The sequence below is a fragment of the Epinephelus lanceolatus genome, chromosome 10 (assembly GCF_041903045.1).
Source record: "Epinephelus lanceolatus isolate andai-2023 chromosome 10, ASM4190304v1, whole genome shotgun sequence".
NCBI lineage: Eukaryota > Metazoa > Chordata > Actinopteri > Perciformes > Serranidae > Epinephelus > Epinephelus lanceolatus.
This window is the reverse complement of record NC_135743.1, coordinates 8,038,534-8,058,749: the sequence shown is the minus strand read 5'-3', so window position 1 is coordinate 8,058,749 and position 20,216 is coordinate 8,038,534. Positions and strand designations below refer to the sequence as shown.

General features: G+C 40.8%; 2 protein-coding genes across 3 annotated transcripts; one reads left to right on the top strand and one right to left on the bottom strand.

The window, feature by feature from the left end:
* Window positions 1–7,793, bottom strand: efhb (EF-hand domain family, member B). Its single transcript, XM_078171388.1, has 13 exons — window positions 7,581–7,793; window positions 7,366–7,425; window positions 6,158–6,301; window positions 5,572–5,749; window positions 5,253–5,363; window positions 5,021–5,150; window positions 4,807–4,887; window positions 4,649–4,716; window positions 4,355–4,509; window positions 3,895–4,102; window positions 3,526–3,750; window positions 2,800–2,981; window positions 1–1,937 (listed from the first exon to the last, which is right to left on the bottom strand). Exons 1-13 carry the CDS (start codon window positions 7,653–7,655, stop codon window positions 1,791–1,793), a joined length of 1,764 nt encoding a protein of 587 aa, XP_078027514.1. The 5' UTR covers window positions 7,656–7,793; the 3' UTR covers window positions 1–1,790.
* Window positions 7,794–9,473: 1,680 nt separating this feature from the next.
* On the top strand, window positions 9,474–19,986 carry rab5ab (RAB5A, member RAS oncogene family, b). 2 transcript variants are annotated; one of them, XM_033640448.2, is made up of 6 exons: window positions 9,474–9,635; window positions 11,580–11,806; window positions 13,724–13,875; window positions 17,045–17,167; window positions 17,400–17,493; window positions 19,728–19,986. In XM_033640448.2, the coding sequence occupies exons 2-6, from the start codon at window positions 11,641–11,643 to the stop codon at window positions 19,841–19,843; spliced, it is 651 nt and encodes a 216-aa protein (XP_033496339.1). In that variant the 5' UTR covers window positions 9,474–9,635; window positions 11,580–11,640; the 3' UTR covers window positions 19,844–19,986. The 2 variants fall into 2 exon arrangements, with proteins under 2 accessions (XP_033496339.1, XP_033496338.1); XM_033640447.2 differs by having other exon boundaries at window positions 9,502–9,639.
* The last annotated feature ends 230 nt before the right edge of the window (window positions 19,987–20,216 follow it).

Below are 20,216 nucleotides of genomic sequence, written 5' to 3'. Positions count from 1 at the left end.
GTAAATATTTATGATTATATTAAAAGCATTTGGCTTTGTTCCACCAATATGTGTTTTTATATGCATGCATGCTGATGTGTCCCCTGCTGTGGAGGAAAATATGAAGCTGGTTGGCATCAGAAGAGGTTGGTTTATATTTAAGATGAAAACCCACCCATACACCTGACAGGTGAACGTTTGTTTGTGCTCCATGATGCATTCATGGTTACTCTAAACAGTGTACACAATAATACTGCATCAAACAAGCTGTTTGCTGCTGGCCTCACTGGTGGCGGTACACTTGATGGAGCAGTCTGGTTCTCAAGCATGTCATCACATGAGAGCAACTCAATGCTTATGAAGAATTAAGTCTATATAATTAAATGTGTGTGTCAGGTACAGGATGTATTTTCATGTGACCCTCTTTTGGTGAGGTACTCTGCCAGGAACTGCAAACTGGCTTCCAGCAAATTCATCAAATATTAGCAACACTCCAAAAAAAACATAATCCAAAAAATAGGTCAAAACTCTGCTTATATGATGCAACACATTCACCTGATGTTAGTCATTATAAAGGGGGTTCATTCTCCGCATTTACTGTGAGGTTGTCGAAAGAGTCAATACTTTTTTTTGATACAAACTATGCATTCAATAGTATCAGATGTGCAGAATATATTTTAAAAAAACAGGACTACAACCAGATTTTCAACCCAAAACTGCACATATAAAACAACAGGGAGGAAAATCAACTGCTCCTCAACCTGTGGCTGTTACGGCATTCTCTTGAACAATGAACCAACCATGTGACCAAAGACGTGTTTCCAGTGATATTTTCTATACCAGCACTATGTGCAGGTCGTTAAAAATTTTTTTTTTAAAAAAATCATGTTTTGTGTGCCAATTACTTTTTTTCGTTTTGCCGTGGTGTCAAAAGAGGTATAAAGTATTATTTTTTTAAATGAGTATCGTATTTAAGTTTAGAATTCTGGTATCATGACAACCCTTATTTATTGTCTCAACAAATTCATAACCACAATCATTATAAAGCAGCAATGTAAAATAAAAGGTCAGGACAGCTGAATTAATTAATAGTAGTAGGGTATGTGACAGCACAAATAAATAACGTGCAGATGATGATGAATTTAGTAAGGTCACTTCACAGCACAAACTGACTCCAGATTTTGACCTGAAGAAGATCAGAGTAGGATCAAAATGTCATGTAAATGAAATTTTTGTGGCATGGAGTGAATTCCCAGGCATTACTTTCTTCTTCAAACAGACTCTACTGACATAAAAAAGATTTAAATTTAACCCACTGTTTCTTGGGAGTTCTCATATTAATGCGAAAATGCACAACTTCAAAGAAAGCAAGTTGAAACTGTTAATTCAGATCTTCAGTAGCTGAGATTATATAAACAACGTACTGACAAAAAGTTATTGTTATATTACTGGATGTATAAAAATAAGTGTCCTACTTGCAAAGGCAAACAAAATGAAACGAGATTGTGATTTGCATTAGAACGCCTTTTTTGTTGCTCTTTAAAAATGATTTGAGGTTACTGAGAATGTTATTGTGAAAAACAGATTTTCACATTATGGTTGTCATGTGAAAACTTAGTTACAGCACAACTGCTGTGCACTTCAGATTAATGTTTACTCCTACTTTTCAGTGATTTTGGGGTGCAGAAATCCATCATTCCATCAAAAATGCACTCCAATCAAACTAAAACATTTTGGAGCTACAAAGCTTCCACCGAACAGCAGAGGTATTGTTTAGAGGAAGCACTGTACCGGTAAAAACCCCTTCAGTATCACATTGCTTTTATTTCCTTGAGTATGTTACGGAAAACCTCGACACAAACCTCCCCGGCTGGATGCTTCATGGACGCCAGCTTCCAGGCCTCCTCGAACGTCTCCTCAGAAATATTCACACCCACATTCCTAAAGATCTCTGCAATCTGTAGAGAGGAGGATGAGAGTGTCAGTATCTAAACATTTTCATCTAAAATAAGGACAAGGTGTGAGATTTATGTCTTCTCCCTTTTATTTTATTTTATCTTCATCTAACTGCACTGGGGCCACCATGCAGCAGCGGGGCACTTCTAATGACCAATCTGTTTTTAAACCCATCTTTAAGGCCTCAGATCGAGTTTTAGCAGCTGGAGGCGGTTTTTTGTAATTGTTTTTAATGAGAATGAAGCTTTTTGCTCGCAGTTTTTGCGTCGCTATGCGCCTCACATTTCTGTGCTCTAGGTGCCTAGCGTTTTTGCTAAAGCGCTCTGAATTCAAGTTGAAAAAAACGTCCAACTTGGAGCGGAAAAACGCCCCACATCATCTCTTTTTCGTCATTTTTTTCCCATTGACCAATCGGATGATTTGAGAGGCGGGCCTTCTGTGGTGGTAATGACAACAAGTTTACAGTTGGTAAAAAATGGAGGAGAAACTGGTGGTAGCGGTTGCTGGATACCCAGAGCTATACGGCCCAACGATAGAGCAGCAGGTTGTCAAACTGCCCCTGAGTCATCTTAAAATATGCCTGGAAACATCCATCATGGAGGAGAAGCTCCTGGACCAACTGGTGGTGCTCCCCATGATCCAGCCTCTTTTTTAGGGTCTCACTTTTCCAAGACCTTTTGGCTTTTTCAGGCCCACAAAAAGCAATTCTGTAACATTTCTATTTTTTTTATGACCATCCAAACTCTGGATAACAATTGCCATGGTTACCCCTCTTGTAGGTCAACCGTCCTTACTGTATTCACTCACAGCAAACCTTATTTTATTTAAGTACACTATGACGCTGACATTGTGCGTAGTGCCTACCTCCTTCTTGGCGCGAGGACAAAAGAAGTGTTCCTCATGAACCCCCCGGAGGGCATGAACTGATGGATGCAGAAGATCTGCAGCCGTGGACGTATCACCATAGTTGTTAGTATCACTGACTCTCTTTAAGCGTGGAGCTGGAAGGTCGGAGCGCACAGTTGGGATCCCATAGGTGCGGCTGTCTACAGTATGTAAGAGGGACCACATGATAAGTAAGGATTGTTAGGACATGGGAGTCTGTGAAATATAAATAAATTAGTGCATATAAAAACTAAAACATATCAATCAAACGTCCCCAAATGGGCCAGTCAGATGCTCCAGAGGACATTTAAGCAGGTTTAAGTTAATACGATAATGACTCATGTAAGGTAATTTGATAATATGAGGCAGTAAGACTTAACCATCTACAAGAATTAATGGATGTAATAAGTTCATTACAGTATTTTATGTCTTCCACAATGTGATTTCAAATGTGTCATGCTTGTGTCATTAGGAAGATGTGTGGGAGAACGTCTGCATACTGCAGTTCTTTGATATTTCACCACTGACATCCCCTTTTACTGTTAAAATATTTAAACTTTGAACAGCAATGCCATCTACTGTTACCACTGTCAGTATTCTCTGCTGGCCTCACCCAATTCTACCGTCCTGCTATCGTCCACTCAAATGATATCCAGTCTGCTGTCTCCCTGATTCCACATGATCGCGGTATCATTTCTGACTTACTCAACGTGGACGAATCACTGACAGATCCGATGAGGGTGGAGGAGGTCATGAAGTGGTCTGGGGCTGCCCTCGGTCGCCTCAGGGTCCTGAGGGTCTTCAGTGAGCTGCCTGGCTTAATGGGCTCCAAGTCCTCAGGCTTTATTAAGGCCTGAGAGGCAGGAAGCTGCTCTGATTCTGAGGGAGGCTTCTGCCCGATGTTGGCTGGAGCAGAGCTGGTGTGACGCTCTGCAGGGGGCAAATAGAAAATGAGCCTCCACACATAACCTCTGATCAATCAATAGCCAAAAAAGACATTGATAAAATATTGATATATTGCCCAGATCTACATCTTAATAAATAATAGGATACATTACAGTGCATTTAACCGACCATTTGTCAAAATGCCTTGCTCTCGACTGCTGACTGGCATCTTGTCCTTCCAGTTGAGGAAGTTTGCAAATTCCAGGAAGTCGATCAGTCCGTCCTTGTCTGTGTCACAGTAGTCCATCAGGTCATCCAGAACTGGCCTGCTCACGTCCAGTTGGAACTGATGGCACACCGCCTGCAGGTCCTCTTTGTCAATCATTCCCTTGCCTGCCTGGTGGTTTACATGAACAGATATACATGAAAAAGCTCGACGACCTTGAGGCTCGAGTGTGTGAGACTGAGACAGGAGAATTATAGTAGCATTGTGTCTGTATGACATGTCTGTGCTCTGATTTCCTTGATCACTAAATAAAGTGTCACTGTATTTTTTCATGTTACTTTAAATGTGATGTGTTGAACAGACAGTAGATGAAAGTGACGTGGTGTCAAAGTGTCACCCAGCCTTTAGTCATTCCAGTCAAACCTTGTCATAATGTTTGAACGCCTGCAGCAGAGAGGGGAAGTTGTGGAAATTGATCTTCTTGAGATGGTGTCTCACTGCATTGACCAGGCTGCGCTGCTGGTCTCGGCCTCTCACGTACTGGCCTGGCTTAGTGGAGTGGATTATATCACCAACACCTGTGCAGGAAACGGGCAAAATGTCATTTGACGACTTAAACCCCAAAACTGGTCCAGTATGTGTTTTTTCAGGGCACAATATATCTACTGATATTCCAATGAGTAACCCAGGAATGAATTTCTTTCACATAAACTCTACCAAATTCATCCAGTGGCAAGGCAACTCCAAAGGTGTGATCTGGTGGAACATTCAAGGTATTTTTCCTCCTAAAAAGATGAGTTTATTGAGAGTTAAACATTAGTTAACAAAATAAAGTCAGCGGTCACAGAATTGGTCTGAAGAAATGTGAAGCTTACACATTGTTCATTACGCCAAATTGTTGCGCCAGCTTTTCCCTGTTCCCAGATCTCTTCCAAACAGCCTTTGGATTGTAAAACCTACGGCACAATGATATGAGTACAGGGTCAGGTACAATTTATTCTCCTTTAACTTAAGGTATACACTGAATTAATTCAATGTGTTATGGAAATTAACAACAAAATACTTATACCCACTTATTTCAGCACTTACTTCTGTGTCTCTCCCAGCCAGTGGAGAGATTTGCTGAGATTACGGCCGTCATTGAAATGAGGTGTGAGGATCCCAAACCTGCTGTCTTTACTGTAGTGACTCCAGTCGTACTTTCTGTCAATCCGCTCACCTGTGGTAGAGCAAGGTGATTTTATTGTATAAGGCAGACATCACATTACAAGATTATCAACAAAATTCAACAAATAGATTATTGGTAGTTCATTCTACTTACCAACAAAATAGGCGTTGTGGCTACGAATGTAAGCCTCGTGTCCCTCCTGAGCTTCCTTCTCCATCTCCTCTGCTGTTTTTGAGGGGTTAATAATCTCACGCACATCCAGCCCTGGACAAAAGAGAGGAGGCTCAACATTTCTACTCTAAATATAATTATTTAGAAACCTAAAACATAGTACTTTTTAAAAATCTGAGGACAAGTTTGACTTTTTTGATGAGAGAAGATAAATATTTGCATGTTCATGTTACAGCATCTTTGTCTTTTTTTTTTTAAATCAAATTGTGTCGGTCATGATTTTATTTAACGATACACATACCTCTAACTGTTTTCACACCATACGTAGTTTTGTCGTTAGTGCTGATGGGAAGTCCAACACGCTGATCGTGTGACCTGCCCACTGGTGCCTTTTTACTGGAGGCATACACTGCTTCACTGAGCTCCTGTAACTTGTGCTGGAACAAGGTCTTTTGTGGAGGATTTAGCAAGCTTCTGCCCTGTTGGAATCACAGAAAAAATTAGAGAAGTTAAAGTCATATTCTGGGTGTGTCATCAAAATTTTGTATGCGCTAAAACTGTATGCGAAGTCAGCTTGTGCCATAAACTAATCGCACTGTGTTTTATATTAGCATGTGCTACACAGTGAAACAAATACTGAACACAATACAGTCAAACTGACACTGATTTTCCCCTGAATTGATCCATTTGCCAAATATTTGCTCCTAAATTCAGGTAACATGTTAGTTTTGAAAGCCATGAATCTCATGACTAGTCAGAGTAATGAATGATTTGTTTAGCAGTGATCTAAAAATAAATCAACCCATCAAATTTGGAGCAGTAAAAACTCTCCTTATTGCACCTTTAACCCACATTAAGGTGTGTGTGTGCTTGTGTGTGGTACTCACACTGAGGGAAGATTTGGTGCTGATGCCATGAACAAGGGTGCTTGCAACATCTGGATCATTTGCCTTCCCTTGGTGAACTCTGATAGATCCCGGTTCTGGCTGGATGCTGTTGCGGAATTTCCTTACCACAGGTGGGGTCAGGGGCTGGAAAGTGACGATGTTAAGGGACAGTGTGTGCAATGACTGTTTTTTTTTTCTTTCTTTACTGTACTGCAAAAATGAGGAGTTTCAATGTAAAAGTAAAAATAGGAGGAAAATTTTGCAGTTTGGAGATGAATACTGGCCGCTAAACACATTTAAAAACTGAAGTGAGAGGTTCTGCTCAAGGGACAGGAACCTGGAAACCATGCAAGAGAAGCTGCATGGCAAGCTAACAAGGCCATCATGGAGAATGATGGTTTGGTAAGGAGTATTTTATTTATCACTTTTCCTTTTTTTTTTTTTTTACTGTCCTTTGGTGTGGAGATGTAGACAAAAAAATACTGGACACTGTCATGAATAATGAGTGTAACAAAACATACAAACAGAAGACATTTGAAGACATGTATGAAATGAGTGAGATAACAAGAGTTTCACAGAATACTAATGGTCTTAATGTAATTTAATGAAAGAAATATTTACAAGCTTGACAAAAATTGGGGGAGTAATATTATTACAAGAGGCAAGGGGAACAATCAACTATTGAAATGTTCACTGTAATGATGAAACAAGTGTGTGAGTGGTCTCACTCCGTTTTGAGACACATTAAACATGCTGAAGTGACTTTGGTCTGGCTTGTGAAGTCAGAAACCTTGCTAACTACAACTTGCACCTTTATTTATTATTATTTTTGCCTCTATTATTTATCTTATCTTTCCACCATGAAGTGCAAGTAGATTCTGTGAGCTGAATTTTAATGTGGGGAGTGGGGGAATGTTGAAGATGGCAGTGTACATTTCTATGTTTTAATGTGTGACCTTGAATTTGCAAATAAAAAATGTCTTAAGAAATAAAGTAAAAATGTTGAAAAGGCAAATATGAGTGGACATGCACCTTCAAAATGTACAAAGCTGTCACTTATATTATATAGTCATACCAAAGAACCTAGAGATAAAACTGATATTGTATATATAGATATGTACTCCAGAGATGAAGATGCAACACAACAGCAAACTAACGTTACATCCCACTGTCATAATGCTAACACACACTTTTAAAATTGAACCTACCCTTGCAGCTTCTTGTAGGCAGGATTTAGCCCTGTCTCCCACGGGTATGCGTTTACCGGCCTGGTGAATAAATAAATAAATAAATAAATAAATAAATAAATAAAAACTGATTAAAAAGACAAAGGTTTATTAAAACGCTCGACAGCTTTCAGACTCAGTATAGTAGCATTAAGCTAACGCAACGTTAGCTAGCTAGCATCTTAAAGTTGACTTACCATCGGTATGTTTGGACATGTATCTGCATATTTCACTTTGTACGAAGTATTTCCGTCAGTTGTATCTATCTTCATATCACGTGTAGCAGCAACAGAGACAACCAAGTTGCGTTAAGTCTTTAAATTGTGTCTGTAACGTTCGTCTTTTCTACCTGGGAAAGTTTTACAGAACTTTGCAGCTATGCTAACGCTACACTAGAATCTTCAGTTAGACGCTCGGTGTCGCACCTGTTTTGAGTTCCGTTGCCTAGCAACGTCAGACCGTTCAATTAAAGATACTGTTAAACTATTTTAAAATATGTTGTGAATATAAAATGGTGTAAGCTAATGGGGATATAAAATGAAAATACACTGTGTGACCCAGTTATGTTAAGTGATAAATGATGTTAATCACAAATACGACTAAGGGACTGTTCGTTATTTATGAGGAGGGAGGGGGTGGTGTAAAATAGGGGAGGCATGTCAAGTATATTTTAAGCACTGGGGAAGGACGTGTTTTTATTTTGGCTTAGAGGATGGACACAACTTTAAATGGTCGTATTTTGTATTTACTTTAACCCCAGATCCTACTAGCAGGTTTAAAATGCATGTTTTTATCTAAGACTCACCAAAATGACACCATATATATCATGGCCAGAAACGGTAAAAACATAAAATGTCAGATTTTGAAATTCTAGTGGTCCCTCAACACATCATGTGCTAATTAGGGGACAGACACATGCCACATTTTTGCGCCTTTGAATAAACTGTTTTTAATATGGATGTGCAGCAGGCGTGTTCCCAAGCACCTGTTTTTTAGGGTGCACGTTGAGATAAACAGAGGTCAACTTTTGGAACATAGCAGTACGCACCGCATGTCATGTGGCAAGGACCAACCAATCATAACTCACAGACATCTTTCCCTTCTTCTGTAAATATCAGTCTGTGATAAATATGGAGAAGTTAAGCATTTCCGTGCAGGGCTACCAGAGCTTTACATCTGTCCCACGGACGATAGGCCTACACACTTAAAAACAGCTCCTGGAAGAAGATCAGCTCTGCACTCGGGATTTCAGGTAAATAGGCTATGATATGGTGCTTCCAGGTGCTTTTTATAAGTGTGTAGGCCTATCATCCATGGGACAGATGTAAAGCTCTGGGTAGCCCTGCACTAACATGATATTTACGGAAGACAGGAGAGGTGTCTGTCGGCTGTGATTGGTTGTTCCTCATCACATGAGCACTGATGCGTTCCCAAAGTTGAACTCGGTTTATCTTAGAGCGCAGCTGCTGCACCTGTGCGTTTGAGCGTGCCTGCATTGAAAATAATGAATTTGAGGGTGCAAAAAGCATGGCATGTGTACGACCCCTGAGCCTGTCAGATATTAACAACTGAGACAAACTTTGTGTAATTATAATACTGAATATTACAAATGTACATTTGACTTTTTTACACACATATAACTGGTGTATAATTGACCCTGTTACACTTAGGTAGCCTACATTTGGTGTGCATATATATTAATAAAAATATAGTTATTATGGTGGAGGGAGGATCATACATTTTCCTCCAGTCAATTAGGGAGGCTCAAGAATAATATTTGTAGCTTCCAAGAGAGTCAAAAAAAAGCAAGTCACACCCCTCCTCTGATAAGTTAAGTACAGTCCCTAATATTCGTCATGTAGTACTGGACATGCTGCTTTTTTCATGCCAGGAGTATTAATTAATCTTGTCGGCCCAGTACCCCGCAGAAACTCTTAATAGTTTCACTTGCTGTGTCTTGTCGTTTTTTGGAAAGGCACATACCAGAAAAATTGGGAATAAATCCTAACATGTGATTGGTCCGTCGCATCAGTACGTAGGCGGATTGTCAATTCCAGTCATACGATCTGTCATCATCCTTCGTACAATGCGAAAAGGGAAGTTGAAAGAAGTGGGAGAGGGACATCGCGGAGCTTTATGAAACCTAACGTTACGGTCGCTGGCTGGGTGATCGAGACACTGTGAACAGACACTGAAGTGCCACAAAGACTGTCCCGGAGACGCCATTCACATTAACTAGCTTCCTCTTTTTGGTAGGTGAGTAGCTAATATTAGCGTTAGCTCGCTAGCTAAGGGCTCCTCCCGATGCGGCCACAGCTAAACAACGTTCGCTTACAGCCCTGTGTCTATTATGTGGCTAGCTAACGTTAGCTAGCCGACACTGGAAGGGCCAAGCTAGTTAGCAGAGGAACTTAACGTTGTACGGCTGATGAATGCGGATCAGTCGGCATGTTTAGACTGCATATGTTAACCTACGTTAATATAACAAACATCTGCGACTCTATTTCGCCAAGTGATTGACGAGGCAGCTCACTAAATTAACGTCATGCAGCTATGGTTAGCTAGCTGTCATTAGCTGTACACACCCAAAACTGCATCATCTGTGTTTTGGCATTCTCAGACGTTATGTAGAGTTAAATGATAGATGTGGTGTGTGTGAGCATGGTGTGTATTAGGATTTAAACCAACAATGAGCAGGCTAACGCTTCCTTAAAGGCAGAGTTTGGTTTTGGGCTAGACATTTTGAAGTTACTAGGTAGCTATGTTGCTAACGCTAGCAGTCATTACTCTGCTAATTCGAGCCAGTCAACAACAACATAACAGGTTATTTGTGGTTAACTGTGTCGTAACGCGATTTCGACGAAGTTGACAGTAATTATTTTTGGACTTATGCTCTGTACTTTCCTGGTGTGTGGTAATGAGAAATGTCTACGTGCTGTTGTGTGGTGAATAAGATTGATGTTGTTATTCACCTTAAATCTACACACCGGCAGATAGAAAGCAGTTTGTAACTCAACCCTGACTCATTTCCCCACATATGTGCCCAGACCCGTGTGATACTAATCCCCTTTGTGACACTCTGCCTCACATAACTTGCAGCTATAAGCAGGAGTTACCTGAGGTTTTGTTGTTACAGTCACACCAGTTGGTCAACTTTTTGACATTTCTAGATGTTGCAGCTGCCTTGACACAGGTGAGGGACTTTGAAAGCACAAGTTCAGATGCCTAAATCTTGGGGTCACTGTCAGGCGGACCCACCACAGTATCGGCCATACCCCGCCATGTTTTTGCCATACCTGTTACACGTATTTGCTCAGCTAGTTATGGCAAGCAACCAGCTATTGTTTGGAGAGGAAACAAAGTGCGGCTGGTAATGTGAAACTCTTGTTGACTCAATGTGAAGTGAAATACAGTAAATTTCCCTCCATGTCGTCAGTTACATCTTGGTCTCTGGGTTTGGACTGCTTGTGTTAAAAGATATATCTACATTGAAATTCCTAGACATTCCCCCATTCTAAAAAGAAATCTGTGCACGCACAAAATAGTTTCCAACAGATGACTTCACTTTTTTTTTGTTAATTTCAAAGCATGTAATCCGACAGTACAGGTAGTCCTGTTTTTGTCGGGAACTGTTACGTAAAAGTATAGTATAATATATTTCAGGATTATTCCAAGGTCTTGAGATAACCATACAGGCATACATATGCAACACCAACTGGGTATGCTGCGTTAAGTGGTGTAGGTCAGTAATGAGCTGCACACTTGGACAAGATTTATCTACTTTGTAGTGAATGTAAAAGGTTTTTGCATAAAACTTAACTGTTGAAATAGAGTTTGCTTGTGCAGTTTGTTTGTTCTCTGTTACATGGCCATAATGTTTTAGACTGATTTATCCATGGTAAAAATACTTGTCTTATTTAGTATTAAACCGCGAAATAACTATGCACCAATTGCTGTATGCCACCAAAAGCTACAGCTAAGTAATTTAACAAAATCATCAGATAGTGCTTTGCTTGTTATAGTCATGATTCATACTTTCGGACAATAAAAGATCAAAGTATACTCTTAATTTTCTAATACATGCAGCAAACCTCTAAAGTTCAACTTGAACATAAACTGTCTTCTTACATTTGTTTTTTGATCATTTAGACTGTTTACATGAGAGTGACATTTTCTTTCTTTCTTCTCCTGCTCAGGTATTTTCTGCAGTTTCTCACAGCACGTCAGCGTCCAGAGGAAGAGACCGGGCAGTGTGACATGGCAAGTAGAAGTGGAGCTACACGACCCAATGGGCCAAACGCAGGCAACAAGATCTGCCAGTTCAAACTCGTGCTTCTAGGAGAGTCAGCCGTGGGGAAGTCAAGTCTCGTACTTCGTTTCGTCAAGGGACAGTTTCACGAATTCCAAGAGAGCACAATCGGAGGTATGTATTTTCATGAAGGCCATGTTGTCACATTTTTTTATGAACAGGCCTGTTAAATTGTATGCAAGGGTTTATATTACTGGCACACCTTTATTTACCCTCTTGTCATAGGGAGACTTGCAGTGAGTCACACATGGAAATGAGCTTTGAATATCCAGATTATCTACAAACAAATAGCTGTGACAAGAGTCATAGTTCCTGGTCAGTAAATAGGTTATAAAATGAAACAATAAAATCATTTGAGGTGTGAGGGAGTAGGAAATGTTACTAAGAGCAGAGGAAATAGGTAGGAAAGTTTTTAACACCCCAAAAAGAGCATGTGGCAAGCAATATGGTATTCGGTTGAGAAACAGAGGAAATAAAGAGGTGATGGAGAATTGTGAGAGTGAAAAAGGCCAATAGAAACAAAGAACTGTAGGATTAATTGACCAGTCCAAATACTGCCCCTTAATTACTTTCGCAAGGTAGATAGATTTATTAGATAGCTTCAGAGCTTCATGTGATTGAAGGAGATGTTCAGGATAGGATGCTAGATGTTGTGAATATCCAAAAAATAGCACCAAAAGTTACCTCAGGGCGCCATGTAGCCTATGTACATAGGCTATGTACATATGTAGATAAACAAAAGAATGTTAGTCTTAATAATTCATGTCATTTGAAAAATATGTCAGCAACTAACCTTTCTATCTCTTTCCAAATCTCTTCAACATTGCCTCAAGAATAAGGAGGAAGCAAATCTGGCAGATGTTGGTGATCAGACATTAGGCTAACTTGTCTTGATGTAGCTACAGTTACGTTAGCTAGCTTTTTTGCTAGCATTAGCTAACATCAGATGTGACTATACAACGTCATTTGTCTGTGAAAACTGTAACACCAATGTAATGTAACAAGTGTCGCTTTTACAGGTGCCCAAGCCGCACCTTTTGACCTTCTTCAAGGTATCTTCAATTTAGAGGAACCTATCACGTAGCAAATCTAGCTAAGTGTAACAGGACAGGGAAAAGTCGGCCAAGGTTGCTCAACTGTTTTTGGAGCACAGAACGAAAAGTGGGGGGGACTTAGGAAGGGTCAATTAAATGAAAGTCCTGGACATTGGTATCCAGTTCCTGGTATGACCAGCAGCTTTCGTGAGGTCAGAACAGTCAGTAGTCATCGACATAATCTTGCACTTATTTCCCTTTAGCAAACATACTGCCTGCTGGATATCATGTGGTGGAGAGGTCGACCAATTAATCAGTTTTGCTGATTACTTGGCGCCTATGGGACATTTTACAAACTGTCAATAGCTGCAGAACTGGGCTCTGATAATGGCTGATGGCTGCCCAGCCTCTACCAGTCACGCACGTACATCACAGACTGAAGTTTAAAAGGGCAGGGTTGTGATTAATTAACCAAAAAGGAGCTTGATTAGTGAGTACAGCTTCAGTTTTTTCCTGCTCCAAACTATCATTGTCATTGTCATATTGGCCTATCCATCAACCTCTAGTTTGTTTTAATCAACTTCCAGGTTTGTGACCCAGAGGTCGTCGGTACGATCCCCAGAAAGGCAAAAGCAAAGTTGTGTGGTGCAGTTTCCAGGTGTGAATGTGTGTAACTGACTGAAAGTGAACAAAGCATTTTGCTGTCAGTTAATCTATCCAGAGTGAATTAAAGCAAAAAAAAAAAAAAAATGTGTTAGAGTGAATCCCACCCTACTTCATGCTTCAGCACCCATCCAGATTGTGGATTATCAGTATAAAACATGTCTGATATCACTCAAGCCCCGTTTTCCAAATGTGGACCAAGTCAACCAGATAATCCTCCAGTGTGTGCCTCCAGCGTTGGTCTTAAATTATTACCTTCACAGAAACACGTTTTGTGCAGCTCGGTAGCTCCATGCCCATTTGTCACCGGTTCCTGTGCTTTGTGCCCCTGCAGCTGCCTTCCTGACTCAGACGGTATGTTTGGACGATACAACAGTCAAGTTTGAAATCTGGGACACAGCTGGTCAGGAGCGCTACCACAGTCTGGCGCCCATGTACTACAGAGGTGCCCAGGCAGCCATTGTGGTGTATGATATAACAAATGAGGTGAGTCAGGTGCCAGGCTTTCTGTCATGTGGTTGTGGTTATCAGTGCTGCTTTCACTAACCATAGCTGGAACAATATTGATGTGAATGAAGAAGAGATTGAGGGAGGACTTCTAACAGACATTTTTTTAGTAGCACTCAAGCCAAAACAAAAAGAACCTTAATTTGGTATACTGACAAATAAATGGTCATCACGAAACAACACAGTGCTTTGCAGACAATCTGTGACAACACGCAAAAATATGTACAGATATAAAAAATGTGCAGATAGATTTTTGATAACAAAGAAAACATATTGGACTTAGAAGCCCCACTCCAGTGTATTTTGACATTTTATGATACTTTGCATTTTTCTGAGTCATTTGACTGACAATGATGATTAGCCTCGCCAAATGTTTCTTGACAAATATTTTTGTGCTCAAAGTTAAACACAAAAGAAGAAGCTAGCTGCTAAAACGGGAAGATGACATATGACTGTTTTAGAAGCTGCAGTTCATACGTCATCCTCCAAGCATGCGCAGGTGTTCTGTGCTTCTTTGCGTCTGAGAGGCAAAACTGATCAACATTGATGTGAGCTAGCTAGTTACTGTCATGAGCACAACACTGGGCCATGACTGAGTTAACTCATTCATTAGCACACACCCTCTGTGCCAAGGAGTTGCGAGCCGCTGCTCAGTGAGACTCTCGTTCAGCGGGCTAACCCAGTAGCATAAATCACACCCTCTGAGCTGAAGAACGATACCCAATTCGAACTGAAATAGCAAAAGGTACTTTCATGACGGCTGTTGTGCTTGTGTTGATATGATTGGGGCATGTAACAGTTGTTTATGTATTCTTATATGTCCAAAAAAGCTACGAGATCTTGTGGAACGTAGAGAACCAGCTGCTCAGGTGCTCTGCGATCTCTCAGCTGATGAGATGTGTGTGAGCATCGCACATCTCCAGCTGGGGTGGAGGCACTGGCTCTGCAGGTTAACAAGCAGCCACTTGCTCAAATATATATTAGAGGTGGTCAGATTGATACCAAAATATTGACACTATAGATACTATGTTTCCATTTTGAAGATCAATCCTGGAGTCAACAGGCTCGATACCCAAAAGGGATCATTTCCTCTCTCCTACATCATACCTGTTTGTATTTCACGAGTAAAACTGTCTGTGCAAACAACGTTCCATTGTCGTCAACACATCTAGTGCATGCTGTTTACTTCTCCACTGCCTTTGTGTTGCCTGCATTCAAACAACATATGCGTCACACACGCACAGCAGGTCTGCACCTGACTAGTTTATATACAACACATAATAGCAGTGATGGCTTAATGAAAGTGGAAAAAACCAAGAGAAGGAGAACTTGGAGCTGCAACTGAAAAGAAGGGAGGAGGAGGGAAATGCCTCAGCATCAAACAGACTCCTGACACAGACACAGAGACAGAGTTGACTTTTTTTCCCAGAGTGGCTGAGGCAAAGAATATCCAAGTATACAGGGGTGAATGTAATATTTTAGTCAAATCAGATCTTCAGAATTGGTTAATGTTACATTTTGAAACTGTAATTGGTCGCAAGTCTTACTTTAGCACACTGATTATTCACTTCATAATCATGACACACTTTTCTCCCCTATGTTAAAGTACAGAGGCCACTTTAGATAATAAAAAGTATCAAATCAATATCGGGAATTCTGGCCCTGTTGACTTGGTATTGAGGTGAAACCAAATTTTGTGGTAATGCCCATTTCCAGTGTGTATGGTCTGATGACCCTCATCTTATAAGGGTTCTTGTTTTCAGGTGATAAAAATGAAGAAAAAATCCTCTCCTTCATAACTTAATGTGCCATGCTATCCATGCTAATAGCCATGCTATTGTTGCCAATGATACTGAAGTCAAATCGTAGCTACACTAGAAAGTATGTTAACCAAAATACAGGAAGTAACACTGACTGGCGTGGGCCTTAAATCCAAGCCCCCAAGAACATTGCCGGGCTTTGAAGCCAAATTTAGTGGCTTCAAAACCCAGCCAAAACTGGACACCACACCATCCAGGTCCATCACGTGATGCCATGGGGCCCAAAAAGACTTTGTCCCATAGACTTGGGAAAGAGTCAGCTGTAAATCAGCAGATGAATTGGTTTTTTTTGATCGTCACAACCCCTGCGAAATGACTGGTTTCACTATCAGAATTAGATCTATCGAAAGTCTACAACATCTCTATTCAAATTAGCAGAGCTCTAAACTGGAAGTCATGCTTGCGGCTGTGCTCATCAGCCATAAATCTCTAGTGCGCTTGCTCTGTGGGCACAAATCAGAAGATCCAGGTCATTTCATGCCGTGGAAACTGAGTGTTTCTGGCTTCATGTGCCACTGAGCAACTGTCATAAGATTGAACGGGGTCTTGCGTACAACACTATATCCAGGTCTCTTCTACATTCATGCTCCACATAGACTATATATATTGAACAGCAAGTGTCCATTTTCCACTGTCTTTTGGAAATGACAGTACTGATTGCATCTGAAAACAGCCTTAACACTGAAAAACAAGCTTCCACTAAGGCAGCAGCGGACTTAGTTATATTCTGTTTGTAAAAAGTACTTGAAAGAATCACAAAAATAGGATGAGGAGAATTGAATGTCAACGTTACTGTCAGCTACAACTATTCCTCTGTGACAAAGCCAGCACCAATTTTATTCAGCTTAACTTTTCTAATAAAAGTAAAGGACAGAAAGTAGTGAAATACCTTCTGACACTTCTGCTCAACTTGCTGAAAGAGTTAATGTTAAAGTAGACACTGTTTAAAGACAAGGTCTCGAACAAAAAGTCCCCTTTTCTTCAGAATTCACAGAACAGGCTTGTACTGTAGCCCACATTTAAGTTTTCTTTCTGTCTTGTGTGCACTGCATAACGTGTGCATGGCAATATTGCATAACCTCACCTCCTATACTGTACAATATGCTGCTTTTACTTTACAGATTTTATGTCATATTTCATCAAAAGCATCTGTTTAATGTGTCTCTATAAGGGGCCTTGATGAAAAGATGAACAAAGGCATAGCCAGACATCAGAGAAATGGCTCCTGCTGTCCTCGTCTGTCTGTCACATGGGTCTTATTGTTATTTTTCACTAACTGAGTCACCCACCCTCCCCCCACCCCCTCCCCTCCCTGTTTTGTTTGCCAGGAGTCATTTGTACGGGCGAAGAACTGGGTTAAAGAGCTTCAGAGACAAGCCAGTCCAAATATTGTAATAGCTCTGGCTGGGAACAAGGCTGATCTCGCAAACAAGAGAGCACTGGACTTCCAGGTTTGTGTTCTTTAAATAAATTAACTAATTATGTAAGCAGAGCCAGAAAATGTCTCTTGAAGCTAACATTAAACACTCACAGACTGGTTATGATTTATTAAACATGTTGTCAGGATAACACAAACTCTAACCCTGTCCATTGCTTGGGACATTGCTGCTGTGCTTCCCCCACATTGCAAACTGTGAGGTCATTTGTATTAATGATTTCCTGATGTTGGTTTCTCTTTCACAGGATGCACAGTCATACGCAGATGATAACAGCTTGCTTTTTATGGAAACATCAGCAAAGACCTCTATGAATGTCAATGAGATATTCATGGCCATTGGTAAGTGTATATCTAATACTTCCTAATCTTAACTATATGAAGATTTTAACAGTGTTCATATGAAACAAATCTGTTTACCACCCTTCCTACTGTGAGCCCTGATACACCACACTCCTGACCAGCTGTGGACAGACAGTGGTGCATTCAGGCTCTTCTCATAAATTAATGTTGGGAAATATCACAGATTGTTATTGAGGGGTTTAAAGTCACTGATGAAACCCAGCGTAAGCAGCGGTGATGAGTGGGGCAGAGGCCAGATGCAAAATTTCTCAATGAGGGAGAAAGAGAGGATCAGGAGCAGCCTAAACACAAAAAGTCCAAAATCGCGATGACTGGTGATGTCAGTGTTGAAGTCATGTCATGCCATTTTTCGACGGGAAAAGTTAAAGGATTACTTGCGATATTATGCAGAGCCGTTAGTGGCACGTAGCTGTTTTATAAAAGGTAAGAGTCTCACTCCTACCACTATTTCTGGCTGAGATATACCACCTAGAAAGTGGGATCACAACTTTCACGTTTCATATGGCTTTATTTGGTGATATTTTATGGTGTTTCTGTGTCATAAACAGCTATCATAATCACACCTGATTCAATAAGGTACAATGTTTGAAGCTGGTTGAGTGTTGTTTGATCACTGATAGTACTGTTTTGAAGACATGATAGGTAGCAGACATGGCTGTAGCAAAGAAGCATAAAGTTGACAGTGGGGGCTGCCAACTTTATGCTTCTTTGCTACAGCCATGTCTGCTACCTAACATGTCTGCTGCTTGCTTGTTTACTGTCTACATATAGTCACGCTAAAAAAGTGCAAAGTGATCTTAATTGATTATCCAATAAGATCACTTTGCACTTTTTTAGCGTGACTATATGTAGACAGTAAACAAGCAAGCAGCAGACATGTTAGGTAGCAGACATGGCTGTAGCAAAGAAGCATAAAGTTGACAGTGGGGGCTGCCGCTTTCAGGAGCCTTGGAGAGATTATTACTTTTTCCACTTAAAGATGTTTCATCTCATTTGTATGGGATTTTTTTTTAACCCGTATGATAAAGAAACAGCTGGCCCCAGGTGTTTTCAGAATTATCTAATCTGGCCCCCGTTCTTAAATGTTTAGACACCCCTGTCTTAAAGGAATAGTTCACCTGCAAAATGACCATTTCTGTATCAGTCACTCACCATGTGTTACGTTGAATTTGTGAAGATAATTTTGTTTGTCTTGTATGCCTCCATGGTGAGCGTAGAATCCAGACAGAAAAAAAAACATTCTTCATGAACAGACAGCAAAACTATATCAAAACATTAATTTATAAACTCTAAAGCCCAGTTGAGACCAATGACTTGTGACGAGACAAAACGGTTTAGAACGTCACAGAGAAAAGTTGCAGCAGTGTCAACTAGACGATCTGAGCTCGACTCAAGCTGGCTGATGGTGTCACCTGCAACTCCACTGGTCAAATCACCAGCGGCTGGTTATAAAGCACGTCATCTGTTTCTACAGCCAGTTGGCTCGTAGTGAAGTCTGCTGATCAAGTCAGAATAACCGCAGACATACAGAGAGTTGTTGCATAGCGATGATACACCGTCTCATCTAGTTACATTGGTGTGAACCGGCAGGTTTGTAGAGCGTTGCAGAACGGCGCATTTCAAGTAGCTGCCTTTTTCAACTCGTCTCGTCATGAATCTTTGGTCTGAACTGGGTGTTACACACCTTGTGCAGTATAATTTGAGTTTCATTTGTCCAGTTGTATGCTCAGTACTTCCCAAACACATTAATTTCCACTAAAACATTACGATTACGATTTTGAACACATCAATACAGTCTTATGCATATTTGAAGGAGGCATGTGAGAAAAACAAAATTTTGGGGCGTTGGTGGCTTAGTGGGTGGAGTGGGCGCCCCATGTGTGGGGCTGTTGCTGCGGCGGCCCGGGTTCGAGTCCGGCCTGTGGCCCTTTGCTGCATGTCATACCCCCTCTCTCTTCCCCCTTTCACACTTGGCTGTCCTGTCCATAAGAGGCAAAATGCCCAAAACATATCTTTAAAAAAAAAAAAAAATAATAATAATAATAATTTTCTTCCTGAATTCAAGTTAACATGGTGAGTAATTCATACACAAATGATCATTGTGTGGGTGCAGTATTCTTCTCAGAATTAATTTGGTGTCATCATACTGTAGCTGAGGTCATCTGATTATCTGTGTTGATGTCATCGCTGATCTTGTTGCTCTGTCATTGCAGCAAAGAAGCTACCCAAGAACGAGCCTCAGGCGGCCGGAGCCAGCAGCGGGCGGAACCGGGGAGTGGACCTGACGGAGACGGCTCAGCCCACCAGCCGTCCCTGCTGCAGTAACTAACCCAGCTCTTCCTGCTCATCCTTCCCACACACCCCGCCACCCCCTCCTTTCCTCCCCCCCTCCTCCCTCCCAACTGAACATCTGGACATCGGGCTCCTTGGCTTCCTGACGTCAGACCTGACCGTCAACCTCACCTCCCTGGAATAGCTAAAAGACTCTGTATAGCTGCATTTCTAATACCTTTTTTTTTTTTTTTTTTTTTTTTTTGTTGATGTTCTTTTTTTTTTTTTTTTAACTTTTTTTAAGAAGTGTATATCAGTATAACGGATGCATGTATCACTACAACGCCTAAAAAAACACATTTTTATCTCTTATTCAGTTGGAAGACTAACCCCAATTAAGAAAGACGAGCGAGCGAGAAACCTGTGAACGT

What these genes read in the sequence shown, in the direction of transcription:
- efhb (XM_078171388.1), bottom strand. Translation starts at nt 7,655, where the DNA reads ATGAAGATAGATACAACTGACGGAAATACTTCGTACAAAGTGAAATAT. An exon ending in GCACCAAATCTTCCCTCAGT is followed by an intron (nt 5,750 to 6,157) that starts GTGAGTACCACA and finishes TGATTCCAACAG; the next exon opens with GGCAGAAGCTTGCTAAATCC. An exon ending in GTCCTCGCGCCAAGAAGGAG is followed by an intron (nt 1,938 to 2,799) that starts GTAGGCACTACG and finishes TCCTCTCTACAG; the next exon opens with ATTGCAGAGATCTTTAGGAA.
- rab5ab (XM_033640448.2), top strand. Translation starts at nt 11,641, where the DNA reads ATGGCAAGTAGAAGTGGAGCTACACGACCCAATGGGCCAAACGCAGGC. An exon ending in TGTATGATATAACAAATGAG is followed by an intron (nt 13,876 to 17,044) that starts GTGAGTCAGGTG and finishes TTTGTTTGCCAG; the next exon opens with GAGTCATTTGTACGGGCGAA. An exon ending in AGAGAGCACTGGACTTCCAG is followed by an intron (nt 17,168 to 17,399) that starts GTTTGTGTTCTT and finishes TCTCTTTCACAG; the next exon opens with GATGCACAGTCATACGCAGA.